The 21735-nt window shown below is 43.1% G+C and overlaps 1 protein-coding gene across 3 annotated transcripts in view; it reads left to right on the forward strand.

The window, feature by feature from the left end:
- Nucleotides 1-21735, forward strand: part of ECM2 (extracellular matrix protein 2) — a 187479-nt gene that overhangs the window by 159196 nt on the left and 6548 nt on the right. For all 3 annotated transcript variants that reach the window (XM_086938934.1, XM_086938933.1, XM_086938935.1), the window contains exons 8-9: nt 6294-6433; nt 18748-19074. In XM_086938934.1, the coding sequence (XP_086795060.1) occupies nt 6294-6433; nt 18748-19074 (467 nt within the window). The remainder of the gene's footprint in view (nt 1-6293; nt 6434-18747; nt 19075-21735) is intronic.

Genomic DNA, 21735 nt, shown 5'->3' on the forward strand with positions numbered 1-21735 from the left:
TTCAAGCCCTTGGAGAATATTTTGTAGATGAAAGTTCTTACAAAGGTCCTTCTCCTTTCCCTTGTCAATGAAGCAATCACTGCAGGCCAACCCAGCAAATAGCACACTGGCAGAGGGGCAGTAAAATCCCTGCAGCTTCCTTGGTTCTTCTCCTTGGCAGAAAGGTTTCTTTTTCCAGAAGTGATCTAATTTCTTGGGATCAGGGTCCCAATATTTATACCCCAAAATCCTTTGTTCTCTAAAGGCAGAGAGGCCTCTGCCTACTCCAAACCAGTTCCTGAGCACTTTGTTTACATGACTCTCTTCTTCCTTTCACTGTGCAGGGCAGAGTCATCAGCCGCCCCACAGGAGGTGGAGCTAGCACAGGGGAGGGAAGATGCAGCTCTGGAGCACTATGTTGACATGATTCCTCCTGTTCTTTCATAGTGCAGGGTAGAGACATCAGACAAGCCACAGGAGGTGGAGCCAGCATTGTAGAGGGAAGGCCCAGCCCTATTAGGGTCCCAGGTGCAACTCCTCCATTCCCATCTAGATGCAGATCTCTCTATTTATCACTGGGCTGCCCCAGCTTGTCTCCAGGAATCCCCTAGCCCTGTCACTCACAAACCCAGACAAGGAATACACAACCCAGCAGAGGCAGGCCTAGATAGTTAGACAAGCAAATACCTACTTTCTAAAAGTGGTATTTGCAAACACAGAATATTCAAATAAACCTTACAAAAAGATGTACTTTATTATTCTGAGTTCAGGCATACTAAATTCCCTGAGTCAGTTAGGATTATCAGAATGTAATAATCTAATTGCCCATTCTGGTCTATGAGAACAGGTAGCCTTCAATAGTGAAAACGAAAATGGCAGTAATTCACTATTAGAACATGCTACACACATCAGAGCATGTCCTACCTTATACTTACAATACACCCTGCCCTTGGGCCTACCATAGGGGTGCCTAATATGAAGCAAAAGGAAGGTTTAGGGACTGGCAAGTGGGTGCACTTGGCCAAGTCGACATGGCAGTGCTAGACTGCACACAGGCCTTGCAATGGCAGGCCTGAGACACACTTTACAAGCTGCTTCTGTGGGTGGCACAACCAGTGCTGCAAATCCACCAGCAGCATTTGATTTACAAGCCCTGGGCACACATGGTGCACTGTACTAGGGGCTAACAGATAAATAAAATAACCCAATCAAGGAATAACCAATTAGTACATTAATTTAACATAGGGAGCACTTGCACTGTGGCACTGATTAGCAGTGGCACAGTGCCCAAAGCATAAATCCAGCAAAAATATATCAAAACCGAGCAGGCAATCCATCATAAATGGAAGGGAGACTTACGCCAATGATGCCAGGTCTACAGTCGTCAATGGCGCTTATAATTTCATCTTATGAGAAGGGCCTCGCAAGAAATTGTTCCATAGCTTTTTCTAGCCACACCACCGCCACTTCAGCCAGATATTTAACTTGCTCTTCCTCGCAGTGTGATATACATAAGGTGTATAACTGAGACTTATATCCTAGAAACTCATCACGGATATCTGGGGTGCCAGTGACTAGCTGCCCCTGTGCACTGCAAAGCGCTGTATTACAGGACTGCCCCACAGGGGAACACAGCAATCTCGCAAGCATGCGCCCCGGGCGCTCGCCCTTGCTATATCGTCGCACTGTGGAATATTTACTCAGAAAGTGTGCTTTATGCTCTGATGCCTCTCTAAACTCTGTTAGCAACGTCAGCCTTCGACTTTGCCTGTCAAGGTCTGGGCTCTCTACAATCTCCAAGTCGAGGGCGCCCAGCTGTTGCTCAATCTGTTTGAGTGTAGTTCTCAAGTCGGCAGGACCCAGGCATGCTTAAAGATACACACTCCTCTCATATACGCCTTAAAGGCTTCCCAGAGAGTAGCCCATGATGTAACTGAACCAATGTTAATATCGAAATCCTCAACTATCGATTCCCGGAGCTCTTCCTGAAATACACTATCTAACAGTGCCTGACTAGGGAACCTCCATTGTCTCTCACATCGCTCTGGCCTTGGGAATCTAAGGGTCAGAACCACAGGTGAATGATCTGAAAGGGTTCTGGGCAGGTGTTGGGCCGCTCTGAACCAGGCAACAACTCTGAACCAGGCAACAAAAGCAGGGGACACAAGCCAGTAGTCTAGCCTCGTCCAGGTATGATGCGGAGCAGAGTAATGTGTGTATGCCAGTTCTCCAGGGCGGCGTGGCTCCAGATATCTAATAGGTCCAGGTCAGCACATTTTTATCAAAGCGCAGCGAGTGCAGGGCTTAGTGTCAGCTGCTGTGGATGTACCATCCCTTACCGGATCTAATGGTAGATTTAAATTTTAAATCCCCCCATACATATGTGGTCTGTGTTTAGTTGTAGTAGTTGCAGATGTAGTGCCCTGAAAAAATCTGGATCATAAACATTCGGGGCATATAGGCTAACAAAGGCTATCTTGTGTCCCATAGGGTGTCCCACCACAATAACATAGCGGCCCTCCCTATCAGTACGTGCCTTTAAGAACTGGAAGTCGTTTGTGTATCTCTGGCATAGGAGCTAGAATTGACAAAGTATCTATGAGGGCCACAAGACGCAGCATAGGATGTTGTTGCAGCTTTTGGCAAGTGTGTTTCCTGAAGAAAGGCAATTCCTATCTGATGCCTCTGCAGATAGTGCAAGATTTGCTTGCCTTTCATAATATCATGTAATCCTCCGACATTCTAAGTAAGTAACAACAAATCAGTGTGCATTGACAGGGAATCACGTGCCATCATGGAAAATGTCTAAACTTGTATCCAAGAATGGTGGCTCAGTGGACTAATGCATCCACTTCAGGGGCCTGTGTTCGACCTCATGGTCACAGGTTCAAATCCCAACGGGTCTACAGCCTTTTATCCATCTGAGGTCGATAAAATGAGTACCAATGAGTTGGGTAACAATAAACATCTGTTATTCAGCACCAAGATGCCCCGTCCGGGGTGAATGTGCGCTTTACAAATACACGTTTTGTTATGTTATTTTGTGGAACTGTGTACCTTTTATACTGATGAAAAAGAAGGCCTGGTAGATCATTAAACGAACAACGTAAAAACCCCTCCCCCACCCCCCACCCATCCCTGCATACCCAATCACAGGGACATATCCCCTTGCATGATAAGAACTATGCAACAATAATCTCCCGACGTAATGAGGAAAAGTTTTCATATGCATTCCAAATAATGAAAGGTGGTAAACACCTGGGGGTGGAGGCAACACCTCGTTGAACCACTCCACTCATAAAATTCTCAACAGTAACTGAAACGATTGTCTTATTGCTCTATATCCACACATAAAAGAAAAAAGAGATGATTTATCCCACCAGTCTAACATGCATTGATGGCAATCAGTTAGAGGTGAAAAACTCCACGCTGGCCGCCCAGCCACTGTGAGGCAGAGAAATTCCAGCCATGGGCCCACCCTGTGAACCCCTAACTCTTTTGAAGTCTCTGCAGAATTCCTGTATGGCCATTGGAGTTTCAAACGCACAAGTTTTCCCCGCTACATCTACCCTGAAATGAGCAGGATAGAGCATGCCGTCCTTGAGTCAAAGGTTTCTCAGTGTGGCCTTAACTCCCGCAGACTTTGTCCGTGCCTCCTGAACCATTGCAGTAAAATCTGAATAAAGCTAAATTATAGAACCCTGCCAGGACAGAGGACCCGCTTCATGTGCTAACCTCAGTGCCGTGTCACGGTCACGAAAGTTCAATAGGCGGGCGATAATTGGACTAGATAGGGCGCCCTGGCAGGGACCAGGGACCAATCGAACGATGTGCTCTCTCAACCAGAAAAGTGGGTGTTAATGCCTCTTTACAAAACAAGTCAGTGAGCAATGTCTATACAAAAATATCCATCCTGTCAGAATTCGTGGACTCCGCAACTCCAAGAATGCACAGGTTATTACGTCTGCTTCTCGCTTCCAGGTCTTCGATTTTCTTATCTATGGACTTCAATATTTTCTCCATGCAGTCCAGCTTTTTAACGGACTGCGCAGCGTCATCCTCCAAATCAGAAACTCTAGCCTCTGCAGTGTCCAGACGATGCTCATGCACGTCTAAGTGGGCACCATAGTATCAAGTCCCTTTTCTAAGGAATCAAACCGGCTGTCTAAGGATCGAATCAATCTGAATGCAATTCCGCAATAATGGTGTCTGAGAGGGGGTGGATATCCACAGTGTGCTCCTCAATGTTGCCCTCAGCCATGCTGGAAGTAGATATCGTTGCTGGGCCACTGGACTTGGGAAATTGAAGTACCCTCTGCTTTGCGTCTTTCTGCACAATGACATGAGCTATGCCTCACCAGTATGGCTGCCACTTCTAACCATGCAGCTATTCAGAATGTCTCTGAAAGGGGCGGCAAAGTTAGGCCTATTCAGCCGGTGAGTATGGTTGTGTGGTCTGCAATAGTGATTATGGGCCTCAAACTCCAGGAATCACAGAGTCGAAGAGGTCGCTCCATTTGTCAGTCTTTGGCCATCTAGTGGAGAAAACCACACGCCACACCTTGTTATCTGTGGACTGTCACCACTTTGGCACAGGGAGAAGGACAAACCTCTCCACTGGGACACAGCCACACAACGATCCCGGTGCAGAGACTCTCCTAAAGGTCCCCTAGATAATCGATGTCAGGGCCTCAGCCACGCCCCAGTGTCCACACACCCAGCTCAGAGGTCTGGGTGTGAGGAAGTCAGTTTATTCCTCTAACAGGATGGTCATTTCAGGTGGAACCAGAAGTTTAATTTACTTGAAAGAAAACTTCCTTGTCAGAGGTACATGTTAGCTGACACCTGGCCCCTTCTTTTGTTTCCCCAGTCAGGCAGGCACCAACCCAGTCGGAGGGGATTCATCACCAGGAAAGGTTTAGAGTGATCATAGAGGAGGAGCTGCTTATTTCCTTGTGCACAAATCTAGAGTGGGTATGCAGGTTCTACACAAGGGAAAACTGGTTTCAACACCTTGGTTTTAGGCGGAGAGTGGTACTTTGGGATTGTTTGCAGTTGGGCACACAGGAAATGCTGCAAAAGAGAATTTGTGATTGCCTGAAAACTTTTACCCCATTGGTTAGGGGGAGTAGCCAGGAGCCACCCCTACTCACCAGCTGGTGGAGGCCATAAATGTGGCATCCCCATTACCCTCATCAGAACACTACTGGACCTGAGGAAGATTAGAAGAGGACTGAACCTGCCATCCATGACTTAGGAGAAGCCCTGAACGACTGAACGTGCTACCTCTTGTACTCAGGACAAAAAGTGGATTCTAAGGGTCATAAAGCGGATCTTCTGTTCAAGCTACAGGGAGAAAAACTACAAGAGACCTTTTTCTGCAACTGCTCTGCTAACCAGTTCCAACTGAACCTGCCCCCGACCCTGTTGCTGACCTCTGCTGGAGTGAACCATGACCCCCAAGTCCTGTTCCTGAGGTCTTGGAACCTTTGGTTGGGTCTGCCTGGTCTTTCCCTATTACTCCTGAAAAAATGAGACCTAAAAACCTTTTCAGCTCAAAAGACTTCCAGAGGACAGTGACAAACCTGCCTAGATGACCTACATAAGGAGTGATGCAGCTGGGCTTAATATTCAGATTTCTCCTGCTCTGAGCTTTTCTGCAGCTACAAATCTGTTTCAGCTGGACCTTGCGTAGAAGGTGTCCGGCCTTATGGAGCCTTCTTCGACAAGAGCCTTGCACTGCCGAAGATTCCAATCTTTGAAAAAGTTACTAAGTCCACCTCGACCAGTTAACCCTCGGTTAGCACTTAAAGCTTTTTGGCACTATTTTTGTTTAAAACTGAAAAACACCTTCAGTTGCTCTTATTGGATTTTTGTTGTTTTGGTGTAATTTTATTTATTGAAATGTACTCAATTTTTTTCATTAGTTTTTTTATTGTGTTGTGTTTTGATGTTATTACTGTTTTGGTATTGTATACATACTTTACACATTGCTCTAAGATAAACCTATCTGCTCAGTGACATAGCTATCAGGGAGTTGAGCTCAGGCTAATTTGGGACTTGGATGGTTTACCCTGACAAGAATTGTGATTATTGCTCAATGTGGGAAGTCATCCCCATGAATAAAAACCCAAATTCATACACTGGTATTCTTTAAATGCCTTGCAGGCATTACAGAAATTCAACAGAAAGTATAGAAAACCCTAACAGTGAAATTGGAGTAAAGGTTCAAGTTTGCTAAATAAAAGATCATCTGCAATTTGTTTTGTCAAAAATGCTGTGATTTGTTTATATTCTCTTGTTCTCAATTGCAGGAACTACACCTAGAACATAATCAGATTGAAGAGATTTCAGAAACATCATTTAATCAGACAAACAATCTACATACTATTATTCTACGATATAACAATCTGGAAGAAAGCAGGATCGCTCCTATGGCTTGGATTTACCATGAGTAAGTATTGAAGGATGAAGTCTTGCTTTTTTTGCTTTTACATAGTGCTTGGATGTCTAGTCCATCCATTTATAACTGAAGAAACAATAAAGGCTTAATTTTGATTCAGGTCGTAATGAACAATCTCTAATTTGTTCTTTAAGTGCAATGTCAAGCGGAGAATCCACAATGGAATTTCCTGCCTCACACGTATGTTACAGTAGCATAATATAGACTCCGCATCTCCTGGGGAGGGGGAGGCGAGCTCCAGGGGCCCCCTGAGCACAGTACCATGGCCTGGGAGCTCCTGATTGAGTCCGGAGGGGGGCACACCATGTACCTTGCAGGGAGCATCAAGTTTCGTAACCCCTTTATACAGTGGAGGAAATTGTGCTCACGGATTTTCCTCCAACTTTAGCAGTTTCTCCACAAATCTGAGAACTTGTTGTTGCCACCCATGTTAAGAGCTTTTCGAACTCTTCCTTCTTACACAGCCATATTTTGTACTCCAGGTTGATATTGCGCATGTAAAAAGCCAGAATCAACTCTACATTTTATTATGATATTTAACAAATACTGAACTGGATTGCTAGCTTAGATAGTTCAGGATCCAGGGCTCAGCTGCAGCATCTTTGCAAGAATCTCAACCAATGATTTGATGGAAAAATCCTTTGAACTTTTTTCTCAAGGCACATTTTTGAAGACGTGATGAAATGCAACATGTGAAGACCAGAGATGCACTTTATTAAATATAGCAAAAATAGACCTTACTAATCATAAAAAAAGTTGATGGAATGATGGTAGTATGGGGTTATGATCAGTAAAGTGATGCAGGGAAATTAAGTCACTGAGCAATTGCCTTTCGCGGTTTAGAGCTTAAGGGTTTATTGATGAAGTCAAGGCGAACAATTTTATACAACACAGCTGGGAATCAAAGAAACAGAATAATAGATTTTTAAAACTGCCGTACGGTTCACGTTTAATATCCTGGGAAGGTCACAACTAAGCCTTCTATCGTTCAGTATGATAAAAGGAGAAAGAGATCAAAGTTTGTAAAAGGACAGGTGTCATAAGTTTACTGCATTATGTGAGCCGACATTTTATCTTGGACACCCGACATGGTTTAACGGGTTCATTATCCAGCATCCGGTGTACGAATTTGCACATGTGGGTTCATATCCAATTTTAAGATAACTTCTGGTAAAAATACTGCAAAATATTTTTACTTTGAAGTGTATGTTTTTCCAAATTTGCACAAACCTCAAACATACAGTACCAAGCAACATTATCCTCTATGCCATAAAGGGGTTTTTTCATGTCTCCTTGTCAATTCTCTTTTACCACCCGCTAAGAGCAGTTTGAATAGTTTACATGTTTCTGTCCTATTATTGCCTCAACGGGCCGTGGGAAGGGACCACCTTTAAATTTTGGATTATGGGCCATTTACCATTTCCTCAAAACTCTTGCTCGATCTTTAGCTACTTGTCCAAAGGATCAAAAACAAACATTTCTTCAGACTCAGAATATAATTTTTATTCCAATTTCTGTATAATCTGTTACTAATATTCATGGTGTAAATATAGTACATATATGTCTACGATCTCATTCAACTTAGCTGGAAAAACATTGAACCACAACTTGCGTATGTTTTTTTATAAAGTATCAGTAAAAGGGTTCCACTTACCAGCTTAGAACCCCTTGAGGAGCGCGGGAGCAAACATAAACTGTTTTTGTTGTTTGCAGAAACACAGCTATTTAATGGGGGCGCTCTGAATGTCAAATCTAAGGTGCAGAGGTTGGTGCACTTTTTTCATCATGATCCAGAAACAGCTGCACCATGTGAGACATGATTTTGCTTTAAAGTCCTCGATTACAAACAGTCGAGAAAATTCTGGTCCCTATGCATACCTGAGTTATCAGCAGTATAGTAATTATCGCCCCCACCACCCACCCACAATTTTCACCTGAAAGATTTTGCCAGGAAAAAACCTGACTAAATGTATCGGGACAGAATGATTGGTAAATTTTGATTCCACATGTTAATCTTTGTCTAGTTGGTAAAAAGTCAGAATAAGACTTATTCTGTGCACCCGGTTAACATCCCACCCCAAAGTATCAGTGTTTAATGGGGATGATAAATGTCATTGCCTCTTCCGTAGTAATTGAGGCATAAGCGATCATAATAACAGTTTAGATACACAGAGAATGCACCCTTCCCTTTACTTCCATCATCTGGTTTTAATGCATAGTCCTTTTCTTAAATAAATGGAATGAATTTTGAAGTTTTGGACTAAGCTCTAATCTCATTGATGGGATGATTGACCTGGTGAGTGGGCACTGACTAGTGAAATTCTACTCTTTCAGCACTTTGCTTAGCATTCTAATTAAAATATGCCCCCTTTACAAATGTTATGTATAAAGATGTGGACAGAATAGAGTGGACAGTTGTCTGTAAGCATTCTAATTAAAATATGCCCCCTTTACAAATGTTATGTATAAAGATGTGGACAGAATAGAGTGGACAGTTGTCTCTAAGCCAAACCAAACCAAACCAAATTGCCTAGAAGGAACTCATCATGTTACTCAAGATTTCACAGACTAACTGGCAAATCATTACACGGACAAAGCAAACACGTTGGGATCGTACTTAAAACAGAAACAAAGCACCAGCACTAACCCTTGTACAAAACAACAATCCAAGAATTCTCTAATCAAGCCTATCCGTTCCTTCCAACATATCTCACACGATTAATTTATGGGCCTGGTCAAAGCAAGCAGGCCTGCCGGCAACCCTTCTGACCCCTGTCCACCACAAACTTTCAAGACAATTCTTTTAACAACCTCTGCTGCCACTCCTGTAAGAAGAATCATCAACGATTCCTTAACTACTGGAATATTTCCAGAAGAACTCAAAAAGTTATAGATACGCCCTTTACTGAAGAAAACAAACTTGGACCCGCTGAACCCTGACAACTACAGACCCATTACAAATGGACAGTTCCTGGGCAAACTGATAGAAAGAGCAGCGTTCGCCCAGATGTCACAATTCATTGAAGAGAATGACATACTTTCAGACTTCCAAACAGTATTCTGTCCGGGAAGAGGCACTGAATCTGCCCTCCTTGCCATCTGAGATGACCTAAAGAATACAGTTGACCGCAACGGGGTTTCTGCGCTACTCCTTTTGTACCTCTCAGCTGCCTTTGACACGGTTGACCAGGACACTCTAAAACAAAGACTCTATGAAGCCGGCATAGAGGAACTGTTCTAGACTGGATCGCTACCTACCTTCAAAACAGACCTAATGTCATCCATACCCACCTTTCTCGTCCAAACCGTACTCCACAAAAGCAGGGGTCCCTCAAGGTTCTATCATCTCGCCAATGCTTTTCAACATCTACATGAAGTCATTACCAGTACTGATCAATAAATTTCACCTCACATGCTATAACTATGCGGGTTGACACAGATATACTCCTTCAACTGGAAGGCCCCAAAGACATTGGAAAATCAGCAATTTCCAGCTGTCTCAGAGCCGTGGATTAGTGGATGACCTGGAGCCATCTCAAATTGAATGCTTCAAAAACTCAAATACTCACGTGTGGAGATTGGAAACATTACAACCCGCTTGCCGCATGGCCTGATGAACTGGGATCACTGCCTAAAGTATCGAAGGAAGTAAGAAACCTCGGAATGACCATGGACTCCAATCTGTAGATGAATGCCCAAGGGAAAAAACTAGCAAGATCAAGCTTTGCTACTATGAAAATGCTGCGACCAATTTTCCCTCATTTGGGATTTCCACACAAGTTTCAAGCTACCATCTCCCTTGTACTGTCCATACTCGATTACGCCAATGGCCTCTACCACGGATCACCTTTAACGACCATGAAAAGACCACAACAGATTCAGAACCCGGCTGCCAGACTACTCTTGCATATCAAAGACCACATCTCCCCTGCCTTGAAAGCCCTGCATTGGTTACTGGTTGCGAGAAAATCCATGTTCAAGCTGCTTTGTATCACCCACAAAGCAATACATGGAATGGGACCACTCTTCATCTGGAATAAAATCCCCAAACAAATTCAACAAAGGAACCTCCGCTCTAAAGGAGCATCTCGCCTCAAAATCCCACCATGCAAGAAAAAAAAACATGGGTGGCACATCCTTCTCTGTTCAAGCAGCCAAACTATGGAACTCTTTACCCCCCAACATAAGGTCCACCGACAACCACCTTATCTTCAGAAAACTACTCAAGATTTGGCTCTTCCCCACATAAGCACCATACACAAACAGAAATTTACAGCATATCCCTTTGTATACAAGCTTTTTTTCACTATAGATATGTACCTATCTTTGTGTATTACTTTGTATAAACATGTAAAATAATTATGTTGTTGAGAGAAAAAATATTAATAATAATAAATAAATACAAATCATCTTTGGTCTACATGTACATACTTCCATTGTGCATCTTATGTACCTTCCATGTACTTGGATCTGTGTGTCTATTACTTTTCTCCTCAAAAAGCATATCCAATGCACTACCCTATTTCTCATCCTGTGCCTCTATCAATATCTTTAATCTACATATACTTACCTCCTTTATGCATCTATATACTTTCAATGTAATTATGGATCTATATATTTATCACTTTCTTCTAATTTAGCATTTCCAATGCACTACCCTGTTTCTCAGCCTATACTTCACTCAATATATCTTCTAGCCCAACCTTCTGACTCATCTCAAACCTCTCAAACTACTCCTTCCAATGCACTACCCTATCTCTCATCCTATACATCTATCAATATATCCTATACATCCACTCTCTCATTTATCCCAAAACCCATACCACTACTATGATTGCCAAAATAACCCTTTCTAGACTCTGTCCTACTCTACCCCTCCTTGCATCATCTTACACCTCTTTTACTGTACCGATCCCCTAAAACAAACCTTTCTAAACTCTTCCCTCTGAGTCCTCCCCTCCAAAACTCATTTTTATCATCCAAACTCATCCAAAAGCCTCCTCCTACTGCTAAGACCTAAACTTTTTTTTTTAATTCCTTCTCTCTTTTATTCCTTCACTATTGTTTTTCAATCGAAATTAACAGACTAACATGTTCACTTCTCAAATTCCATATTAAACTATACTAATATACTACCCAAATAACTGAAACACATATCCACTACTCAAATTAGTTCATATTTTTTTACTATACTAATTTTCAACAGTAATCCTTTATGGGTTCCAGAGTGACGTGCTACTCGCCAGAAAAGCGCTTCAACACCCATCAGGGGTAACAAGTGCTATAGGAATGCAAATCCTTCTTCCCCTTTTATCCCTAAGCTATCCTTCTCACTCCAAGTAACTGACCAATATCCACCACTGAAATTACTTCATATTTCACCATATTAATTCACCACTAATCCTTTGTAGGCTTCCTGAATAGCGTGCGTCAAAAAGCGCTATATAAACACAGACATTTGTCCTCCTCTATCCTTCTGCTATCATTCCAAATCCAAATAACTGACTAACTGAAAGGAAGTGAGTGTCAGTGCCTGTACCCTTTGGTTTGCCCAGCAACAATCTGAAACTAATTAAATTGTCACAGATTCTGTTGAGGGAAACTGAACATTAATCCCTGCAGGCCCCACATTTCTTGTCCCCACGGAGAGCATCTCTCAAAAAGAATTACAGTGATAGGGTTTGATGAGAGTGCTCAACAGTTCATTATATGTATAAATTGTATACTGGTGTAACTCTACACATGCTTCTTTGATTGTTTAGACATTGATATAATTCTTGGGTTGTTTTATGTTTATAATTTCCAATGAGTATTTATAATTTTCAATGAATATTTAGTATTTTCAATGCTTTAGAATGAACATTGCATTTTAAGTCCAAGACATTATGAAGTTGTCTAAATGTCTCCTTAAAATTGGTAAATCATGGCGAAATGATTTAGACAAGGTCCAAGGATTATAAATATTGGTCCTCAGTCTGCTAAAGTAATAAAGCAGCATCATACAAAACGGCGGCTAGGTTCTTCTTTTCAATTATAAACACTTGAAGTACGCCCCACCTGGCCCCCAATATAGGTCGTAATCCCTCTTTTTTGCAATACTTTTAGAAAGTTGGCATTTTCTTGCCTTAGCCATTTGGAACATTCACCCCTGTCTCTAGGTCACATGACTGGGTGTAGTTGCCAGTTGGGCTGTGCGTATTCCTCCTAGACAGCCACACACACTGTAGAGCTTGGTTGTGACTGGATTGGCCATCACTGGCAGAATGGGAGGAAGGAGATGGGCCCAACCCCATTTACACTTGAATTGGCTGCATCCTGTCTCCACACAAAGGGCTGTATCCCCCCTGTAGTTACTCTGTGGCCAGGGACAGGAAGGCAGGGAATGTGTGCCCTTCAGAGGCATGCCTCTAGAAGCTTCTCCCCACTTCAAAGGCACAGCTGGGTATAAACACTGGACCCTAAACACCCCCACTTCAGTACACTTCTGGCACCTATGGATACTCTGCCAGGAAGAAGGACTGCTGTGCTGCTGAAAGGACTGCCACTCGGCTCGACTACTGGTCCGAAAGATTGCTGCCCAGCTCTACTGACCTGTGCTTGCTGCCCTCTTGCTGTTAGAAGGACTAGACCTGCATCTCTTCAACCCAGAACCCTGAGGTACTCCAAGGGCTAGGTGGCTGGCCTCCTGATCTGAAGCCTCAGAGACACAACAGGCTTTCAACAAGCTTGCACGTGTACCTGGCCTCTATGAGTCTACCCTGCCAAGTGGTACCACCGAAGTCCTGGACCTTTGGAAAATGGGCTTAAGGTGGTCTGCCAGCATCTGTGGATCCAGCGGAACCAACAAACGTATGTCCTCTGCTGTGCGGCACAACCCAGAGCACGACTGTGTAGATTGGACTCGCCACAAAAACACGCATCATGGCCACAGCCAGCAATGCCTTCGGAACCACTGCTGGGTAACACAGCCTCAGGGCAGGCCCTCTTATCCCTCATTGACAACAGCTTTGATGATGTTTCTGGACTCCACGTTGCACCCTCGCAGCTCTTTGGAACCTAAGCAGCGCCTTGACTGCAAGCCTCATTTTGCATCAACAGGATCCTTGACAAAGACTCCTCACAGCACGGCCTTACTGAATCTCAGATCCAATGCATTGTTGCTCCTGCGCAACGCATCTTATAGGCGGATCTGCTTAAATTTGGTCCCTGTAGTCGCCCCTCACCCCATCATGGTCTACCTAGACTTGTGACTTTGTCCCAGTCCCCCGCACCCAAATATCCACAGTTGCCGCTTTGTGCTTTTTGGCATAATTTTTACTAAAAGCTCTAAATTTGCATATCTCCGGTTCCACTGATAATATTTTTGTCGTTTTGATCTTGTTTCATTTATTAAATGCCACTCTATTTTTCAAACTGTGTGGTGTTTTTCACTTTATTACAGTACAAAGTGTTGCACAAATACTTTGCGCATTGCCTCTAAGTTAAGCCTCACTGCTCAGTGCCAAGCAACCAGAAAGTTGACCACAGGTTAATTTTGGGGTTTGATTGTGCTTTACCATGACAACGATTGTAGTTGCTGCTTGACCAGGGCTCATACCTCAGTCAACTGGAAACCCAATTTCTTACAAGGATCAAATATAAGCAATGTTTTTAAGGACTTAGAAGGCCATCTCCAGCTTTATAGTGGAAACTATGTAAGTTCCTTAAGTACATATTGTCCTGAAATGTCTAGACTGAACACAACCATGTTATGGTATTGTCCATATCCTAAATGAACAACCACCTCATTTGGACTTCAGGAGTAACTGAAAATCTCCTAACTTCTAGAGGAAACACTATAGACCTCAGTGGCCGAATGTCCATATCCATAGTATTGCTAAGCCAGACGAAATTCAGCCAGTGGATTACATTGCTTATACAGAGGTTTCTCCAGAAAATCAGTTCCCTTCAAACTTTAAATGATACCTTGAGTAGTACTAAGAGAGGACTAGGAAAATTCAAGGTGATTCACTTGTGGCACCTTTTCCATGAATGACCACGCATCTCCATAGAGAGGTTGTTTCCTGTGCTTTACCTCTAACGCAAAAACAAAAATACACCCATGGTTTTTAGAACAGTGTAGAAATGGAACAGGGAGGCTATCCAAGGCAGCCTACAAAATAGAAAGCCCGATTCATAAAGGAAATTCACACAATTACATCTGTAGACATTCTCTGATGCAGAGGTTTGAAAGTGCTACTTTATGACAGCCCTTTGCTGGAGTTAATCCTTGAATAATTCTTAAGGGGTAACCCAGTATCCCTAAGAACCTGGGCAATACAGTAATAGTTTCAACAATGGTTCTTTCGGGTATACAAACAATTTCTTTAAATCATGCACATGATTTAAAGCAATTGTTTGTATACCCGAAAGATCCATTGTTGAAACTATTACTGGAGTTAATCCTTGGCCATTTCCAGTGTGAAAAGGAGTCGTAGAGAACTTTGTGAATGCAAAAAAAAACACACACAAGATTGTGCAACTTCACAAATACTCACTGTAAACATCCCTTAATCCTCCTATCCCTCTCTCCTTGCATGGAGTTTACTGCAGCATAGTTGTATGTAGCTGTGGGGAAAATTTACACATTCCTAAAACCTCCCATGCCTGCCGACTATCCTTCTGTAGATTCCTGCAGCTGTGTACAGAGCCATTTTTCTCCATAAACCTAGGTTTATAGCTGTGTGAATCAGGCACTAAGAATTGTGTGTACTTGAAGAAAACGAATAGCACTCAGCGCAAACATGGGATAAGATCTTCCTTTGCAGAAAGAAAGTATTTAGGTATGTATGCATGCATGTATGTTTGTGAATATGTGTTATTTGTATAGCGCGAACCTATCCAAAGGCAAGGATAAAGTCACACGTGATTTGAAAGGTAGCTAGCATGTGGACTGTTACTGCATTGTGGTGTATGTTGTTTATAGAGGCAAGTCCTCAACTCTTTCCTGAATTGCAGCAGGTTTTAAGCAGTCCTGATCCATAGAGGGAAGTTGTGGAGAAGTGTGGCTCAATGGTTAGAGTGGCAGACCCTGATGCAGAGGTCTGGCCCGGGACCAATGTTCAATTCCCGCCTCGGCGGGTCCTGGGCTCGATTTCCTCGGACCTGATAATTTTCACCTTGGTGCCTAATTTAGTCATGGGTCCCACGCTGCAACTCTGGGCAATAGCTTGCTTAATCTACACAACAGCCCCAACAGCGCTAGGATGCCTGGCTTTCACCCTGGGGGTGCCCAGGAGTGGGCAATTCACAGGGAGAGGCCAGGAAGGGTTCCTCAGCGGTATGCTTACAGTGCCTTGATGCCACGTCTGGGGTGAAACGTGCGCTATACGAGCAACACTACATTACATTTTACATTTTGTATTTTGTTCCAGATCTTGGGTGCATAGAGGAGAACGGCCTGTTGCCTTATTCTGTGTTTTAAACCCTTTTGTGTCTCCTGTCTGCTCGTGCCCTGGCTGCAAGAGTGCTGGGCGTCATCACAAGACAACTTAGCAGCCGAGATCTGGTTGATATCAGTGACATTAAAAAGCTGTGGCAAGCATATTACTGAGTGGCTTTTTAAAGGCATTTTAAAGCGTGAGGCAATGCATATTCCTAAGGATAACCACAAGGGATAAATAAACACAAGGGATAAAATAAAAATTCACCACCAGAGCAAGTAGTTTGATTTTCTATTAATTATGGTCACATCAGGAGTGGATATTTCCTTAACAGAGTGTGCTACACTTTACATGACGTGTAATACCTCCATTTTTCAACACAAAATAAAAAATCTATCTCTGAGGAGCTGATAGAGTACAGCACATTAGAGACAGTATACAAACCAACCCATTCATCACAGAAAGAACCTACCCTAAAGGTTTTAGCCTCATATAACTCAATTAATTTACCCGATTCTGTTCCCAGCAGACGGTTCAGAGGAGTAAATGACTAGGAGGATAACCTTAGATTCCTCTCAATTTCACCTTCCTTGCACCTTTCATGCCCCAAGGAAGAAGCAAAGAATTTACCTCTGTAACTAGCCAAGCTGTCATTCCCGGAATTAATCGTTGCTCATTATATGCCCATGTGAAAGACCCTCATTCATGACGCTCCAAGAAGAGCATCTTTTGTCGGTAAAAGGACAACTCTACAATTCCTACAGTGCTTGACAAAGGAACCGAATTTTTCTGAAAAAGGAAATTATTTCCACGAAATGTCCTCATGATCGAATGAAAAACATGGTGCAGGGATACATGCTTATTCAAGTAGGGAACACACCTCGAGGTGTAATGGAAGGGTGACAGTATGAAGAGGAAATTGGAAATGAAAATGCAATTTGAGTCAAACGGGGGAGAGTTGGACACATGGTAGAATCGTTCATACGAGAATGTAACAGTACCTCTTGGTATTTCAGCCAGAGAGAAAGACAGGCTGTCTGTTATTTGTGTATTGAAAAGACCTACAAGACTCCGTACAGTGGACTATGGTCACTAAGAATTATTTTTAAATCTCCACCTGGAAGTAATTTTCTTAGAAGTACGCCGCCGGGCAGAGGTTCCCAGGCGATCATCTGGGAATGTCATGTGATTTTTCTGAAAGGCTCCTCTTCCCCTTGTGCTGAGTTCTTCATAGGATAGAAAACTCTTTTGTTCTTATTTACTTCAATAAAGCTCTTTTAAACAAAAAAAAACAACAAAAAAAACCACTTTTTTACTACTTGGAGGAACCAGTAGTCCTCGTGTTGAAAGCCCGTCCCCTACAACCCTAGCAAGTCTAGGGGTCATATGTTCCCCTTTCATTTATAGTAGAGTAATTACTCCAACCCTTGGCACACTTGTAGCAAAGTAATCTGCAGTAAGTAATGAATGGATGTATGCCTAGCAGGTGGCAAAAGGTTCGTGTCAAAAGCTGACATAAAGGAGTGAATTTACTTTTGTGAATAGGGCTAGTTGATTGTCAGTCTTGTGTTAATGGCCGTGTGTTGGATATCTGAAGATATGAGCTGCAATCTTTTGACAGATACTTTGTTAATATAAAAGCTAAGTGAGAAAGAATCATTAGTTAATAACAGTAATAATTCATATTATAATGTAAATATTCTTGCCTCTTGAGTAGAAATACAAAATAGCATGTTATATAAATGTGTTATCATTGCCAGTGCTTCCGAAATATGCCTACGAGAAAACATGCGCTAAGATCATAGGGCCTCATTTATGTTTTTTTGCCTTAGGTCAGTGCTGCTGGACTTGCTGCTGCGCTGCCCTGCGGCAAAAGAAAAGGGAAGGAATGCGCTGCATCTATTAGATATGGCGCATTGCTGTCCTTTTCCCCAGCCTCTGCCTACTATGGGCTGCCGTGTGCCAACGCAGGCACCTTTACACAATGGCGCAAAGGTGCCTGCGTTGCAGGGATGATTATTTTTGCGAAGGAAAGGAAACCTTCCTGCACAAAAACAATTACAGGAGGCTTTTCCTCTTTCTATGTGTGATGCAGAATGTGGAGTGGTGTGGCTCACTGGTTAGAGGCGGCAGACCCGGAAGCAGAGAACGGCCCGGGACCAGGGTTCAATTCCTGACGCTGCAGGGTCATGGACCAGGGTCAGCGGACTCGATAATTCTCGCCTCAGTGCCTACTTTAACCAAGGATCACACTCGGCAACTCTGGGCATTAGCTTGCCTCACCTCTACAACGGCCCCCCAGGTTCGCCGGGGATGCCTGGTTTCACCTTGGAGCTACCCAGTAGGGACCATCTCACTGGGATAGCCAGGACGGGTTCCCCAGCGGTCTACAGTGCCCGACGCCTCAGGGCAGTAGTGCGCTTTACAAGACCACATACATTACAATACACATAGAAAGAGGGAAAAAAAGAGGAATAAAGATATTTCTGCTTGTTGTGCCTCCCTTATGCGTCCCCTGGGGAGGAGTACGTTTTTGCAGCTACCTCAGACTTACGTTTTCTCGTAAATCTGGGCCACTGTCAAAAAGCCATGGATGTTACTGGGAACGCCCCCTGAAACACCCATGGAATGCCCCTTTCACACAGTTTTCTGCGTGAAAGAGCCACTTATTTATAAGGCCATGAAAAGCTTTATGTGGCCTTATAAACATGCAAGTTGCCCATTGCGCCACCGAAACGTCCAAAAAGTGACGTTCTGGCGGCCCAATAGTGCCGGTAGGGCCACAAACATGAGGCCCATAATGAAATGGGTTTCAGCCTTTTTGCCTGCGGAATCAGAATGGGTTGCCTCTGTCTAATTCAACTCGCCCTTTCTTTCCCACAGGGCCCTGGAGTCTATAGACCTTTCATATAACAAACTGGTTCACGTCCCCTCCTACCTGCCCAAGCCTCTGCTGCACCTGGTTTTAATGGGGAATCAGATTCAAAGGATTCCGGGCTACGTGTTTGGGCACATGGAGCCGGGCCTGGAATATCTTTACTTATCCTTTAACAAACTTGTAAGCGATGGGATAGATCCGGTGTCATTCTTCGGCGCATATCACTCCCTGCGGGAGCTCTACTTGGACCACAATGACTTGGAGAATGTTCCAGTTGGGTTAGAGGACATGAAATCATTGAATACTCTGAGGCTGAACAACAATAAGATACGGTACCACAACCTTTATTTCTCTCCTTATGTGTATTGTTGGAATAGCAGATTTGATATTCTTTTAATGTTTGCATAATTACAGGAATGAAAAATCCAAACAAATTAAAAAGTCAAAACAATGCCAGAAAATATAAACAAGATGAGTGCTGGAGTTCTGTGTATAGACTAACATGTGTGCTATAATTCTTTAAAAAGGAAACTCCTTCCCTAAATCATGTATTTTGAGCTACATAAAGGAAAGTGCCCAGAAACCAGCCTCCATACATAAATAAATATTGGCAAACCCATAGGTTTTGCCTTTCAGTGGAGCTACCTGACCCTTTGGGTTTGCCTGGTGCATTTTGACGAAGCGGTTTAGCGTTGGCAAAAAGAATAAAATTGCTTGTGGAAATAAAGGACACTCTTATATACATGTGAATGAGTATCTAAGTATCATGACACTACAGTGGCCTCAGTGTGATTGTGCATGCATGTAAATGAGTCACAATGAAGCAGACATTTAGTTTTCTTCTAGTGTAACATTTCAGTGTGGTGAATGCCCATCATAGAGCAGTACAGTTTTTTAAAAAGAGCACTAAAGCACACTAATTCTTTGGCAAACGAGCACCCTGGTAGCAACGTGCAGCTATAAGGTGGGAAGGGGTTGCAACAGTACAGCAGGCAGGGAGTAGAATGGAAAGCGCACACAATTGGCGGAAGAGAGACAAAAAAGTAAGCATGGGCGGAAAATCCGTTCCGCTCGCGGATTTTGCAGATTTTCGGTAAATTCGCAATTCGCGAGATTCGCGAATTTCCTGCAAAATCCGCGAGCGGAACGGATTGGGTCAAAAGTTCAAGCTGACTTTTGTAACTCTTTTAAAATGGTGCCGGCAAGCTGCCAGAGCCATTCTAAAATAGTTACAAAAGTCAGCTTCAACAGGAAGCTCTAATAGATAAAGTAAAGCAGGTGCTCGAGTTGAAGCTCAAATTCAGTTACACAATCATTAATCACCCCAAACTTGGTTTGATTAATGATTGTGTAACCTAATTTGACCTTCAACTCGAGCACCTGCTTTACTTTATCCATTAGTGCTTCCTGTTGAAGCTCTTTGTAGCTATTTTAGAATGGCGCTGGCAGCTTGCCGGGCCCATTCTAAGTGGGGCTGAGGGCAGAAGGGCACAAAAGTTGGACAGAAGGCAGCAGGGGGACAAAAATGAGTGGGGCAGAGGGCAGAAGGGCACAGAAACGAGTGGTACAGAGGGCAGAAGGGCATAAAAACGAGAGGGTGGCAGTGATTAACCAGGCAAAAAAAAAACCCCAGCGAACACCCGGGAACATGCAAAGAGCCCCGCGAACACGCAAACATTAAAAAATCCGAAAATTTCCATGAACTCGCGAATTTTGCATATCGCGAATTCGCAAATTCACAGATCGCGAATTCGCAAAATTCAGCCCTGCTTACAAAAAAGGAATTGGATGGGGAACAGGAAAAGCAAAAGACAACTGGGGTTAAGCGGTAGCAACATGGAGAGGTTTACGTGGCAAAGCAGCACTCAAAGGGAGAGAGCAAGAAAATATATTCATTTTGATGATGTATTGAAAAATTCTACTTCCTTGAATGCTAGAGGTGTAAGGATACAAGTCATCCAAGCAAAAGGATGGTAAAAAAGCTTTGTTCCTGGGGAGGGACTTGTAGAAGAAAATGAAAGAAAGCCTTTGAATAAGAAACAAGTGAGTGAGAATGACAAAAATGCCATGCAAGGGCTTGAAATTGGCTGGTTCAAAGTCCACAATAAGGTATTGTTCACAATAGTCTTTGGCAACACATAACTAAAACCTGTGGAGCAGTAGCGGAGTTCATTGTTGGCGTAGGTGCCCTGCCAACTTTTAACAACACATGGATACTGTTTGTCAGGCTGAGCAAAGGTCAGGCTGAAAGACACTCTTTACGCTCGGGTCAGGCATCCAGGTGTTGTACATGCGCTCGCAAAATGTGCAGGCGCCTGGCTGCCTAAGCCAATATTTTCTGGGATGAAGATTTCAGATCCAGTTCCTCAGACTGACAAAGTCTTTTGTAAGACTACCCCTCCTGCCAAGTATCCTCATTGAGTCCGGCCAGTTTGGGGGGTGTTGTACTCTCTATTTCATCTTCTATACTGACAGCCTGTGAAGTGAGGACAGGAACTCTGATGAGGAAGAGGAAATAGGGGGTACTACGCCACCCAAACTGGTTGTACTCAAAGAGGATACTTGGCATTTGACCACACCTTGTACAAGGTGGTGATAAGTGATTATTTTTGAATCTTCAACTATGATGAAGTACGAAGGGAAGAAACGCATTGGATGGGCTGATTAAAATCTGTTTTTGATACAAATAATTCAGTAAATAGTCAGACGAACAAGACGCATGCAGAATTGATTGTATTGGAACCATCTTTTTGGAGATACATAGAGATTGAAACCTATGGAGCTTTTGCATTATGCTCTAATTGTAGCCATATCTATAATATATTGTTGCTCCATTTCAATAGTTTTGTCCAATAATTCCAGGACAAAAGACACTTAGAATTGCTGTTTGCAGAACTTCACCTGGAGTTATTGCTTCAGATGAAAGAGAATATTTTGTGGGCCATAACAGTTTAAGTGCTTTGAAGGCAAATATTTACATGCTCATTTGTAAT

The sequence above is a fragment of the Lissotriton vulgaris genome, chromosome 9, assembly GCF_964263255.1.
Source record: "Lissotriton vulgaris chromosome 9, aLisVul1.2, whole genome shotgun sequence".
Classification (NCBI taxonomy): Eukaryota; Metazoa; Chordata; class Amphibia; order Caudata; family Salamandridae; genus Lissotriton; species Lissotriton vulgaris.